General features: G+C 41.6%; 1 protein-coding gene across 1 annotated transcript in view; it reads left to right on the top strand.

Moving 5' to 3' along the window:
* VARS1 (valyl-tRNA synthetase 1) overlaps positions 1 to 13,972 on the top strand; it is a 40,310-nt gene that overhangs the window by 14,403 nt on the left and 11,935 nt on the right. The window contains exons 9-21 of the mRNA XM_089514991.1: positions 822 to 986; positions 1,665 to 1,746; positions 3,483 to 3,602; positions 3,700 to 3,808; positions 4,249 to 4,337; positions 5,049 to 5,139; positions 6,338 to 6,462; positions 6,775 to 6,878; positions 8,405 to 8,563; positions 9,650 to 9,740; positions 12,148 to 12,253; positions 12,981 to 13,051; positions 13,161 to 13,289. Of these exons, the coding sequence (XP_089371117.1) occupies positions 822 to 986; positions 1,665 to 1,746; positions 3,483 to 3,602; positions 3,700 to 3,808; positions 4,249 to 4,337; positions 5,049 to 5,139; positions 6,338 to 6,462; positions 6,775 to 6,878; positions 8,405 to 8,563; positions 9,650 to 9,740; positions 12,148 to 12,253; positions 12,981 to 13,051; positions 13,161 to 13,289 (1,441 nt within the window). The remainder of the gene's footprint in view (positions 1 to 821; positions 987 to 1,664; positions 1,747 to 3,482; positions 3,603 to 3,699; positions 3,809 to 4,248; positions 4,338 to 5,048; positions 5,140 to 6,337; positions 6,463 to 6,774; positions 6,879 to 8,404; positions 8,564 to 9,649; positions 9,741 to 12,147; positions 12,254 to 12,980; positions 13,052 to 13,160; positions 13,290 to 13,972) is intronic.

Raw genomic sequence — 13,972 nt, 5'->3', positions numbered from 1 at the left:
TAGTAATGAGTCCAGTAGATATATGTGTGCAGGTGTATTGCACAGTGTTGTTTACTCAAACAACCAACTACTGTTCTTTTAACTAGGGGTGCTGGAGACTTAATCCAGGACTGTCTTGGGTCATTGACTGATGAGCCCTCCCTTTCTCCAGGAATGTTATGGATATTGTCCAGTAGCTGCCTCTTGTACTCATGTGACCCTGTTCCAGACAGATCTGTGAGTCAGAAAGAGACCAGTAGCTGGGAAAGGTTGATTATCCCCTTATCCAAAATGCTCCAAAATCAGAAACCTTTTTAATGCCAACGTGATGCTTAGAAGTGGTGGTTGCTGTACTCCTGATTGCTTATTCACAAGGCAGAAGCAAGCAGCTGGTGGGCTCTCTGGAGATGTTTTGTACTTTTTCCTCCCAGTGTATTTTTTCCAGTGATTCTGGAGAGAGGTGCATGTAGCTGGAGAGACACATGATGATCTGTGAAATGGCAGAATGTGTGGATTTGTGCCAAGCGCTGCAGTTGGATTCCTACTGTTTCCTAGATCCTTGCATCTCTCTTCATTTTCTCGCATCTCTCTCTGGCCTCACAGGTACAGTAGGCAGTGAGCTGTTTGTATTCAAAAATATTCTGGGCCCGAGCATTTCAGTTAAGGGATACTTAATTGGTACTATCATTCTATTGCTGGAAAAATTCAGGATCCCCAAGACAGAAACTCTTCCTCAAAGTGTTACACTTTAATATCATACACCAAGGAGTGCTGACTGCTCATTTCATTAACAACTAATAGTCTGTATTAACTATTAGTTAATCAACACCTCCATCCTCTAGGCACCGGATGAAGGGGGAGACCACCCTGTGGAACCCAGGCTGTGACCATGCTGGCATCGCCACACAAGTCGTGGTGGAGAAGAAGCTTTGGAAGGAGCAAGGGAAGACCCGCCATGACCTTGGCAGAGAGCTATTCATTAAGGAGGTCTGGAAGTGGAAAAATGAGTGAGTTACTTCTTACTGAGCATATTGTGTGTTGTGTTGTATCACCCCGTCATACAAGTTTAAGAATTATGAAATCCTTCACATATTGATGACCTGTAACACCCATCAGTTTTTATTTAGACATGTTTTTGAATTGTGAATGATGGAACTGTAGTGTGTGTATACGTGATGTGCTGTTTTCTAATTTTTAAAATTTTATTTAAAACTGAAACCACATTTAAAATATGTGTAAGTGTTTTTACTGTTATCTAGCATGATTTTAATAACAATAATATTTAATTTCTTTTTAAACTTTGGTACATTAGGGTTTTAGCTGTTCCTTCCATTTGTAAGCTGTCTTGAATCTCGTTTGGGAGAAAGGTGGGATATAAATTCAATAAATTAATTAAGGTTGCGTCCACACTGCAGAAACAATTAGGTTTGACACCACATGGTTCAGTGCTATGGAATTCTGAAAATGTAGATTGTTGTGGCACCAGAGTCCCAGAATTTCATAGCCTTGAAGTGGTGTCAAACTGGATTCTTTCTGCCATCTGGATACAGCTGTAATCAGCGCTGTCAGCATAGTCAGTGGTGAGGAGTGCTAACAGTTAGGTCCAGCAAGATCTGTATATTTTCCAACCCCTTTTTAATCAAATATTGTGCTCATCCTGATTTTCTGTGTCTCTTCTCTTGCAGGAAAGGGGATCGGATTTACCATCAGCTGAAGAAACTGGGTTCCTCAATGGACTGGGACAGAGCCTGTTTTACTATGGATCCTGTAAGATTTGTAGCATGTGTGTATGTGTGTGTATTTCTTGATTTTCAGCTGGCTGCAGGGAGCACACAATTCCCCCATTGGCTGGAGTTCTGTTTCTGGATTTGACCTATAAAGCCCTATATGGCTCAGGTCCAGGTTATTTGAAGGTCTGCATTTTCCCTTGTGAACTTGCTTGTGTTTTGAAATTCCCTGAGGTGGCCCTTCTTTCTGTCCCACCATGTTCACAGTTGCATTTGGTGGCAACATGGGAGAGGGCCTTTCAAGTACCCTGAAGATCTGGAACTCCCTTCCCAGAGAAGCTAGACTGGCACCCTCCCTTTCTGTAAACATAGGAAAAAAATTCTTTTTCAAAAGGTGCTTGATTTTGTTTAGGTGGGCTGGACCTTGTACAATGTGCTTGATTTTGGTTGTCTGGTTGTGTTTTTGTGTTTTTATCATTTATGCTTTTAACTAGTTTTTAATATTTTTTATAGTTTAATTACTTCTTAACTGTTGTGTTTTGTGAACTTATAACAATTTTTTAAAAAATCTGTTGTAAACTGCCTTGTGTCCAGAACTGGGAAACAGGAGGGATAGGGATGATGACTACTAGTTCAGAGAATGATTGGGATATGGCAGTTGTCTTCTGTGCACAATCTCCCTCATAATATGGGCAGGGATCTTTTGGCCTTTCATTTGCTATACATGATAATTCCTACAGGCCCTTACAATTGGTCATACAATTGGCTCCGGAAGTCAAAGTCCAAAACATCTGGAGGGCCAAAGGCTCCTTAACACTGCATTACACCAAACCTCTAAGATACGTTAATGTTTTTATGTCTCTAATACAGATGTGGGGCATGGTGGGTACATCTAGAATTTAGAAATAATGCAGTTTGACACCACTTTAACTGCCGTGGTTCTATCCTACAGAATCCTGGGATTTGTAGTTTTGTGAGGCACCAGCACACTTTGGAACAAAAGGCTAAAGATGTTGTAAAAATAAAAATCCCAGGATTCTATAGGATGAAGCCACAGCATTTATAGTGCTGTCAAATTTGATTATTTTTACAGTGTAGGTGAACCAGGTGACAGAGGTTCAAGGACTATGGCCTGATTCTGTTTCTAGATATATCAACTCAATTGTGGCTAGATGCATCAACTGAGTTGTTGAATGGTAAATCAACATGTAGAATAAATCCCATTGATTAATGGATTTGCTCTAGTTGGACAAAAGGAAGGATTCATTCCCAGGTCACCCAAAAGTCATGGCTCAGTGGAGAACTGAGTTTCAAAACAAATTGGAGATGAGACTGAAACTGATTGTGTTAAAGAGCAGATTGGAGGAAGGTTTTATTTGGAAATGCTCATTGCCTAATTAATTTCTTCACCTATTGACTTCTCTACTCCTCATCCTTCTACATTAGTGCTTTGTCAGTTTTCCATTTTTGAGCTGAGAACTGAACCAGGGATTTGTGGCTCATGCTGTTGACTATTAAATAGCCCAGCCTGCTACTCTAGTTTGCTCTGGCAAATGTATTATGTTGAACATGGGGGCACTTTACTTCCTGATTTTTGTTTTTATAATAGGAGTAGTACAATCAGGTGTGATTGTACCTTTAGGTGCAAAGGCAGTGATCCCAATCATGCAATATGGAAGAGCAGTTCTTGGTGAAGTAAATGGAATTATGACAACATCTGTTAAAGAATGGAAAAGTTTAAATGGCCATTACTTGTTGTTTTTTATTTGCCAACAGAAACTCTCTCATGCTGTTGAAGAGGCTTTTATCCGATTGCATGAAGAAGGGGTCATTTATCGCAGCAAACGCCTTGTCAATTGGTCATGCACTCTGAACTCGGCTATCTCTGATATAGAGGTGATTGGGTGGGAGAGAACATATGAAGGGTACAACTAATCTGTGTTACGTGCAGGTGAGCAGACTCTACTGAGTTATAGAATCTTCCTTTTCTCAGGTGGATAAGAAGGAGTTAACAGGCCGAACTCTCTTGCCTGTGCCTGGTTACAAGGAGAAGGTTGAATTTGGAGTGCTGGTCTCCTTCGCGTACAAGGTTGAGGGCTCAGGTTAGTAAAGCAATGTGGTCAAACCTTTGGCAAGTATTATGATATGAACCAGGGTGGACCACTTCTGCCCTTACAGGTGTTGTCAGACTGCTATTCACCCTAGCCAGTAGTGTAGAATGCTGGACAGTGCAGCTGACATCTGGAAAACCAGTGCTCTGGAGCTTTTCTCCTTGAATCTTAGGATGCATCTACATGATAGAAATAATGCAGTTTAGTATCACTTTAAGTGCTGTAGCTCCAGCCTATAGAAACCTGGAATTTGTTGTTTTACAAGGTCTTTAGCCTTCTCTACCAAAGAGGGCTGGTGCCTCACAAAATGTCAAATCCTGGGATCCTGTAGGATGGAGCCATGGCAGTTAAAGTGATGTCAGACTGCATTATTTCTACAGTGTAGATGCACCCTTAATTGTGGCTTCTTTCACCCATTTTTTCCTTCCTAGATGAAGAAGTAGTGGTGGCTACAACCCGTATTGAGACGATGCTGGGGGACACAGCTGTTGCAGTACATCCTCAGGATCCCCGGTACCAGGTGAGGAACTCTAACAATAAAGATACAGATGGAACACTTATGAATTACATCAGGGATGGTGACCTTGTGGTCTTTCAGATGTCAATGGAACTGCTACAGGTGAAGTCTTCCTTTCCTGCCTTCCCAGATGCAGTTAGTAGGACCTGACTCATTCTTTGCAAAGAATGGTGCATGGGTCTTCTACTAGAAGTCATGTTCTTGGAACACTTCAACAAACAGTTACAGTGGGCCCTCAGTATCCACTGTGGTTTGGTTCCAGGGCCCTGTGTGGACACCAACATCTGTGGATGTTCAATTCCCATTATATACAGTGATGTAGTAAAATGGTGTCCCTTATACAAAACAGGAAAATCAAGGTTTGCTCTCTGGAATATTTTTGGGTGTTAGTATTTTCAAACCATAGTTAGTTGAATCTGTACATGCAGAATCTGTGAATATGGAGGGCCAACTATAGCCAACCTGTTTTGCCCAATAGGCCACTTGAAGTTGCAAGAGCAATGCTGGTGGAATAAAACTAGGACACGAGTTCCAGTACAGGACAGTATGAGATAGAATAGAGTGCTTAGCTGGTGGGGTATAATCATGGAAGGAAAGTTTACAGAAGAATTGAAGAAGGAGTAATAGATTGAAACACAGATGTACAGATGTTGTCTTTTTAAAGGTGTTGTTCCTCAGCATGGGTAAACTGCAGTAATCCTTTTCTTCTCCTAGCACTTGCATGGTCGGAGTGTCCTTCACCCTTTCACTGAACGGCTCTTGCCTATTGTGTGCGATGACTTTGTAGACATGGAATTTGGAACTGGTACGTTTGGGATCACTGTCTAGCAGACACAGCTCTGTGTGCCTTGATTTTAAAAATAACAACTCTTCTGAGTGTGGATTGCTTCCACCTGTTAGGAGAGTTACCTTGAGATGATTCAGCTCAAAAGAGCATCCAGGATGTGTGAATGTGCACATGTGTATGTGGGTGTGTAGGTATATGCATATACATAGCTGAATGAGGGGAAAAATAAGTAGAAAGAGACTTACTTGGGGGAAAAAGTGAAATTTTGGGTGAAGCCAAAGATTGAAGTGGCAGGGAGGGGGCAACTTTAAAGCAGGGCTAGGTAATTCTATAGTGGGAAACTGCATGCTTGCTGCCCTTGGAATTTGATGGCTGGCTACTGCACTCACTGAATCAGATCTTCACAGTTCACAGGGTGCCAGGGTGCCTTTTTGTACAACAAAGTTCTGCTACTCTGCAATTTTAGCATCTTTCTTTCTAAAAGGGAAAGCAAAAACCAATAGGTTTTTTTTTTAGGGTGAGGAAGTTAGCATTAGTACCAACGTTTGGTGGCTACAATTTTGGCTGTGGTAGTTGTTTAAGCAAAAATACAGCAGTGGCAGCAAACATGTGCATGGATAACAGATGTGGTCTGCAAACTGTGTGCTCCCCATCCCTGCTTTAAAGAGGAAGATAGGTGTGGGCAGGAGTCAAACTGGAAGTATAATAAAATGGTGTGAACCAAAATGGATGAACGGATGTCTATTGGTAATTGAGACTATATCTGCACTGCAGAATTGATGCAGTTTGACACCACTTTAACTGTCATGGCTCAGTGCTATGGGATTCTGGGGCTTGTAATTTTGTGAGATATTTAGCTTTCTCTGTCAGAGCGCTCTGGTATCACAACAAACTATAAATCCTAGTATTCCATAGGATGGAGCTGTGACAGTTAAAGCAGTGTCAAACTGCATTAATTCTGCAGTTTGGCAGTGGTGAAAGCAGAGGCTTCCATGGAAAGGGGAGAGGGACACAATGTTAACCTAGAAGAGCCTTCCAGTGGAAGGATGGGAGGAGTACCTTGTCTACTTTGTGTCTTCATTTGTGTAGCAGAGACAAAGAAGGTAATTGGGTAACAGCACCAGAGAGCTTATACTTGATCTGGATATGCCCTTCTTTGCTCCCTTGACAGGAATCCTGGATTAAAATGACCCTCTTCTTCTTTTATCACTTTCAGGTGCAGTGAAAATCACACCAGCCCATGATCAGAATGACTATGAGGTCGGCTTGCGACATGGGCTCAACTTCATCACCATTTTTGATGAGGACGGCTATCTCATCAATGTGCCCCCTCCCTTCTTGGTATCAGTGGGATGCATCTGGGGTAGTGATAGAGGATCTCTTGATGCTTGTTCTCTGACTTTAGGGTTTGGGATGAGATTTTCCTTAGGAACATTTCAGCAGTGGGATTTGTCAGTGGTTCTTAGCATTGATCCTCCAAATGTTTTGGACTTCAGTTCCCAGAATCCCTGAACATTGGCTGGGGCTTCTCAGAGTTGAAGTCCAAGGAATTGGGACAGTCAGATGTTATGAACCACTGGCTCAGTGACTGATACAAGCCTTTCCATCTTATGGATGCTTAATTCTCATCCTTCCCTCTCTTCTTCCATTCAGGGAATGAAGCGATTTGATGCTCGTAAAGCAGTGCTGGAAGCTTTGAAAGAAAAGACACTGTTCAGAGAGGTGAAGGACAACCCCATGGTGGTACCAGTTTGCAGGTGAGGAGAGGTTGCAAGCTAGAGAACTTGAATTTGAGTCGCTAACCTGTATTTTTGTTGGCTCGGTCTCTTCTGTAGAAAGTGAGAGAGTCTTATTACCACCTTTGGAATGACACTTCCTTCATGGAGAGGTCACACCATCTCGTTAGTGTCATCTAGCTATAAGGGCTTTCCAGTGATGCAGTACCTGTATGCTAATGTCTGCATGCCCACATAACACTTGTCCAAAGAGAGCTGTAATGTTAATGTGCAATTAAATCATATATGCCTCAGTCCAGTTGCTTGCTCTTTCACTCACTTTATTTATGTATATGCCACTCCCCCTCCCCCCGAATCAGAACTCAATTTAAAATAGATATAGTAAAGATAAAAAATATATATAAAAATGTCAAAATATAAGAAAAGTGTCTATGAGATTGGAGCCAGTGTGGTGAAGTGGTTGGGAATTGGACTAGGACTGTGGAGATCAAAGTTCTATTCCACACTCCATCATGGAAACCCACTGGGAGACCTTGAGCGAGTTACACACTCTTAGCCCAGGAAACCCTGTGATAGCGTGGTCAAGGTCACCATACGTTGGAAACAACTTGAAGGCACACAACAACAATATTCTGTAACACTAAAAACAAAATATGCACTGAAACTTTAAAACGTACAGACCCTTTCTGAAAGACTTTTCTTTAAAAACAGTCTGTTTCATGTAGTTGGCCAAAATATAAAAGTCTTTGTCAGCCATTGGAAGGACAACAAAGATAGAAGCATTCTAGGCCCCTGAGGAGGAAGTTCCGGAGCCTGTGAACCAGTCATTGAAAGGGCCTTTCATCTCCATCAGGCATGCCTACTCTGATAAACTCTGATGAGCACATAGTTGTTAAGGGGGTGCAGTAGATACAGTTATTCAATTGAAACTTAGTAAGTCAGCACTTACCAAGAGCCAGCATGGCGTAGTGGTTTGAGAGCTGGGCTATGACTCTGGAGATCAGGGTTCGATTCCCAACTTGGCCATAAAACCCACTGGGTGACCTTGGGCAAGCCACACACTCTCAGCCTCAGGAAGGCAATGGCAAACCTCCTCTAAACAAATCTTGCCAAGAAAACCCCATGACAGGTTCCCCTTATGGTTGCCATAAGTCAGAAACAACTTGAAAACATACAACAGCAAGTCAGTATTTAGAGCTCGTTAACACTATTCAGTCATAGCACCTTCATAGCATTTTAACTACCATGGCTCCAACCTAAGGAATCCTGGGCTTTGTAGTTTTGTGAGATATGGAGGGTACACCAAACTACATATCCCAGGATTACATAGGTTACACCAATGTGCTCCTAGTGTCTCAGTATCTTAGCACACAGGGGATTATCTATAAATCAGAACTGAGAAGATGCAAAAATAGCGGAAGAAACAACATTGCAAGTTGGAGGATGGGCTTCCTGAAAGAGGGGAATCACTCTTGTGAGCTGCCAGTCTTGTCTGCATTCCTTAGCATGAACTAATTCAGCGCTATTTTTCTTCCTGGTGACTACAGTCGCTCCAAAGATGTGGTGGAGCCATTGCTGAAGCCCCAGTGGTACGTGCGCTGTGACACAATGGCACGAGGAGCAGCCGAGGCAGTGCGCCGAGGGGACCTGCGCATTGTACCAGACTTCCATCTCAAAACCTGGTTCAATTGGATGGACAATATCCGGTGAGAGTCTCTTTTAATGCCTGCAGTGTTACAGAATATATGTTTGGGAGAAGAAGAAAGGGGAGTATATCCTGTTCAGTATCCTAGGGTCTACACTACAGAATTAAAGAAGGTTGCCAGTACTTTTACTGCCATGACTCTATTTTATAGAATCCTGGAATTTGTAGTTTGCGAGGCACCAAAGCTCCCTTACAGACAAGGCAGAATACCTCACCAAACTACAAACCCCAGGATTCCACAGGATGGAACCATGACAGTTCAAGTGATGTGAAACTGCTTTAATTCTACAGTCTTGATACATCCCTGGCTAGTTATCCTTATTTTTTCTGGCCATGCCAATATCCCCTCTTGGATCCCAGTGGACCTATTTTGGCTAGATAGATATTAATACTTGGCACCTGCCTTCACTATTAAGGCTGATAAAGTGAAAGAAAAATTTAATAATAAGAATGCACTGCCATTTAACTAGAGACAGTCAAATAACACTGTAATTTAACACACACAGATGCTAAATTCACTTAGATATCTTCTTTGTGATGAAACAACTAAAAAGTTAGAAATTTGGGGGCTGGGGGGAAAATTCTATGTGTATACAATTAAGTCCAGATTACATCATTCCAGCTTGTTCTGGTTTAGAAATGCATGACGTTTATTCCAAATGGTGTTTAGGATGTGTTCTGTGTTGTTTCTCATCTCATTTGTTGCATTCACTTATTTTACTTACTAAGTTACAAAAATTATTCATCGGTAGTTTTGTTCCTCTACTTTCATAACTGTGTGCGTTAGTGAAGTTGAAGGCTTTCATGGCTGGCATCCATAGTTTTTTGTGGGCTTTTCGGGCTATGTGGCCATGTTCTAGCAGAGTTTCTTCCTGACGTTTCGCCAGCATCTGTGGCTTTCTCTACCACAGGGTGCTACGAAACTACAAATCTCAGGATTCTATAGGATGGCACTACAGCACTTAAAGTGGTCTCAATAGCATTATTTCTGCAGTGGTATCAAATTGCATTTTAAATTTACCAGAAATTGTACTGTCTTCCAGAGTAGGTCTTTATGAGTTTTTTCTTCTTTCTGCTTCAACTCTAGGGACTGGTGCATTTCTCGGCAGCTGTGGTGGGGCCATCGTATCCCAGCCTATTTTGTGACTGTCAGTGACCCCTCTGTGCCACCTGGAGAGGTAGGATCAGGGACCTATTGTGAGCAGATCATGATGGTAGGGGCTCTACAGCCAAGGAAATGAAATGTGAAAACTATTTGGGATATAGAGACAGAAACCTAGCTGTCACTGAGGGCTTGCTGAGCATGAGGGCCAAGTTGGGATGGTAATAGAAGAATTGCACTGGCTGGCAGTGTGCTTCTGGTCTGAATTCAGGGTGCTTCTGGTGACATTTAAACCGCTAAATGGCTTGGGACCTTGGTACTTGATGGACCATGGCTGCTGCCACACTGCAGCATTACTGCAGTTTGACACCGCTTTAACTGCCATGGCTCCATCCTGTGGAATCCTGGGATTTGTAGTTTCATAGAATCATAGAGTTGGAAGAGACCACAAGGGCCATTCAGTCCAACCCCCTGCCATGCAGGAAATCTCAATCAAATCATCCCTGACAGCTGGCCATCCAGCCTCTGTTTAAAGACCTCCAAGGAAGAGACCACCACACTCCGAGGGAGTGTGTTCCACTGTTGAACAGCCCTTACTGTCAGGAAGTTCCTCCTAATGTTGGGGTGGAATCTCTTCCTGTAGTTTGCATCCATTGTTCCGGGTCTTAGTCTCTGGAGCAGCAGAAAACAAATCAGCTCCCTCCTCAATATGACATCCCTTCAAGTATTTAAACAGGGCTATCATATCACCTCTTAACCTTCTCTTCTCCAGGCTAAACATCTCCAGCTTCCTAAGTCGTTCCTCATAGGGCATGGCTTTCATGGCTGTCATCCATAGTTTTTTCTTGTTTATTCAGGCTATGTGGCCATGTTCTAGAAGAGTTTATACCTAACGTTTCACCAGCATTTGTGGTTGGCATCTTCAGAGAATGTTCTCTGAAGATGCCAGCCACAGATGCCAGCGAAACGTCAGGAATAAACTCTTCTAGAACATGGCCACATAGCCCGAAAAACCCACAAAAAACTATTTAAAATCTACGTTTGATATTTGTTGGGTTTTTTTTTTTTTTTTTGCTTATTTAAATTGCTTTGATTTTTTAAATTGTTATTTATAAGCTTGCCCACCCCACAAGTTCTTTTTGATATAGAGAGGGGTAGAATGCTTCAATAAATTATAAATAAATAAATAAGAGGAAGAGGGGCCAGAGGAATGTAGGGGAAATGCTACTTTATCTTCTTTTTATTTTGATTTCCAAGATATTAGAAGCTAATGTTAATCCTAAAACAATGCAAAATTAGTTTAGTATTAGATGATGGCATCTTTGCTTATTGTTTCTGTCCAAGAGGGAGAACATACAAAGTACGGTAGATAAAAAGCATCCAGACTGTGGGCTAAATTTGGCTGACAGGGGCTTCCTATCCAGTTTGTGAACTGTTTCTGCTCTTATCTTTGATCAGTGATTGGAAATAAGCGGCTGTTTGAAACACAGAATGCTGTTGTATTCAACTGAATTCGAGTTACAGTCCAGGAAACTGTTGCACTGGGGCTCATTCCTGCGTTGAAATGCAGGGAATGTTATACTTGGTAGGAAAATGTCCACCTCGGTATGAACTACATCATCACCCATTTTGCTTTGGCACTGCCCTGGATGCTTTTTATCTACGTTGTATATTCTCCCTCTTGGAAAGAAACAATAAGCAAAGATGCCATCATCTGATACTAAACTAATTATTCATTGTTTTAGGATTAACATTAGCTTCTGGAATGAAAGACCCTTAACCAATGGTGGGCAATCCCCTAACTGCATCACTGCATTTGTAGCAACCCAGCAGTCATATGAAATCACTTCCAGTATGATGTTAAGCAAATTTTAGCTGTTTTTTTCTCTCATGGGTGGCAGAGGGGAACAATGACATAACAGCCCAAACTGCTGTGCTATGGTGCAGTTTTGTAGTATTTTTGGTCTTTGGGGATCTTTTTCCCCACCTGATTGTGAGGTGGGAGTCCAGGGTTTAGAGAGATTGAGAGCTGCATGCAGCCCAAAGTCTGTATTCCTCCCCTCCACTTTAAACCATTGTATCCTAATTGACGTAAAGTGTTGATGAATTGTAGACTAGTGCAAATAGTGAGGTAAAAGGATTGGCCAAAATCTTCATTCTTGAAAGAGCAATAAAACAAATAGCCTTCCAACCCTATCTTCCATATTCATATCTCATTTGGAGCTCAGACTTAAGACAAGATAAAGTTGAGTGCACATGGGCAGTGTCTGATGGCTTATATTGATGAAATGTTATTCTGTAAGTACTGGAATTGTTCTAGTATGCAAATTTTAAATAATTGTAATATATTGATGATCTAGCTCTCAGGCATTCATCTCCTAAGTCATTTTTATTGGCCAGTAGCGCAGATGAGTGTAAAGCTTGGACTTATTTCTGGATACAGCAGAGAGCTATTTTTATATAATCTGTGGGCTTTTTCCTAGGATACAGATGGCAAATATTGGGTTAGTGGCCGAAGCGAGCAGGAAGCAAAAGAGAAAGCAGCTAAAGTCTTCAGAGTGACCCCAGACAAAATCTCCCTCCGGCAAGGTACAACCTGTGGCGACTAAGGAGGGGAATTAACAAGGGGGTTGTGAGGCAGTAGTAGTTGTTGTCACTTGTCACCTTGACAGGGGTCCTCACACCTCAGGGAGTTAGTGCTTTACACGTTTGTACTGATGAACATGGTATGTAAAGTGACACCATAGTTAATTTATTTTCTCTATTATAAATATGCCTTTATCTCATTTAGTCTGAAGCAGCTTTTTAGAAGCAAAGATTGCTGAACTGAGACTGAGACCCCCCCATATATAGAAAGGGCCCAATGTATAGAGTAACTTTGAGGTCTTTCATTCATACGGCTGCCATAAGTCAACGTTAATAGTTAACAACAGTAAGTGAAAAATAAATAAAATAATAAAAACTGCACATAAAAATGTATAAACAAGAACAAAAAACAACAACAATACAAACTAATTTACAAAATACCAGTACTTAAAAATGGTTTATCTATCTACTATGACAGGGCTAAAGGTTAGGCTGTTTCATCAAAAGCTGATTTGATTGTGAACAAAAAGAAGAAAACCAATATGCGCCCTAGTTCATGGACAGGCAACCTAGTATTCTTCTTGTGCTTTGACCTACATGTCTAGCCTCCATGGTCAGTGGGGTGTTATGGGAGTTATAATCACAACATCAAATAAATGGTGCTTTGCCAACATCCTATTCTTTGTGCTCTAATTAGTGGATTTGTGTGTTTCATGTACCCCATTTCCAGATGAGGATGTCCTGGACACCTGGTTCTCCTCTGGTCTGTTTCCTTTCTCCATTTTCGGGTGGCCAAATCCTGTAAGTTTGACTGAAGCTGGGCTGTGAAGATGGGTGGAGAGGTGTTCATTGGCCTTTGCTCTGTTCCATATCTCATTCACCTTTTCCAATTTGTTTTTTCTCTTCCTAGAAGAGTGAAGACCTCCAGGTTTTTTACCCTGGGACTCTCCTGGAGACTGGACACGATATTCTCTTCTTCTGGGTGGCCCGCATGGTTATGTTGGGCCTAAAGCTTACAGGGAAGTTGCCATTCAGAGAGGTGAGAAAGAACCTTCATTATTTTCTTCCCTGGCACTGTTGACAGTAAATGCATCTACACTGCAGATATAATGCAGTTTGACACCACTGTAAATGCTATAGTGCCATCCTATGGAATCCTGGGATTTGTAGTTTTACAAACTACAAATCCCAGGATCCTGTAGGATTGAGCCATGGCAGTTAAAGTGAGGCCAAGCTGCATTATTTATGTAGATGCATCCAGTATTTCCTCCCCATCCTCTCCACCCATCATAGGCATTACTGGTCAGCAAAGTTTGTACTGGATTATTATTATTATTATTATTAAGCTTTATTTTTATAGCGCTGTAAATATACACAGTGCTATACATACAATCTTTTTAATTAGATGGATGCTTCCATTAGTTCAGTGCTTAAGCATGCAATCTATTATCCAGTAGAATTTTCTGGCTGAGGATTTTAGATGGTGAAAACTCTTAAGTTACAAGACATTATGGAAGCCTCATAGAAAGCATGGCACCATCAACACTTAGAACCTGCAGAGTAAGATTTGAAGTGGTCTAGGTCCTCAGGTGTGTGTGTGTGTCTATCTATCTTATCTATCTATCTATCTATCTATCTATCTATCTATCTATCTATCTATCTTACAGGTGGCTCTTTAAGACATTACTTCTCAAGCTATCTGATATTGGAGGCTGACATTTT

The sequence above is a fragment of the Sceloporus occidentalis genome, unplaced genomic scaffold, assembly GCF_023333645.1.
Source record: "Sceloporus occidentalis isolate IW3139 unplaced genomic scaffold, rSceOcc1.0.p SCAF_1, whole genome shotgun sequence".
NCBI lineage: Eukaryota > Metazoa > Chordata > Lepidosauria > Squamata > Phrynosomatidae > Sceloporus > Sceloporus occidentalis.
This window is presented reverse-complemented; position numbering and strand designations above follow the sequence as displayed.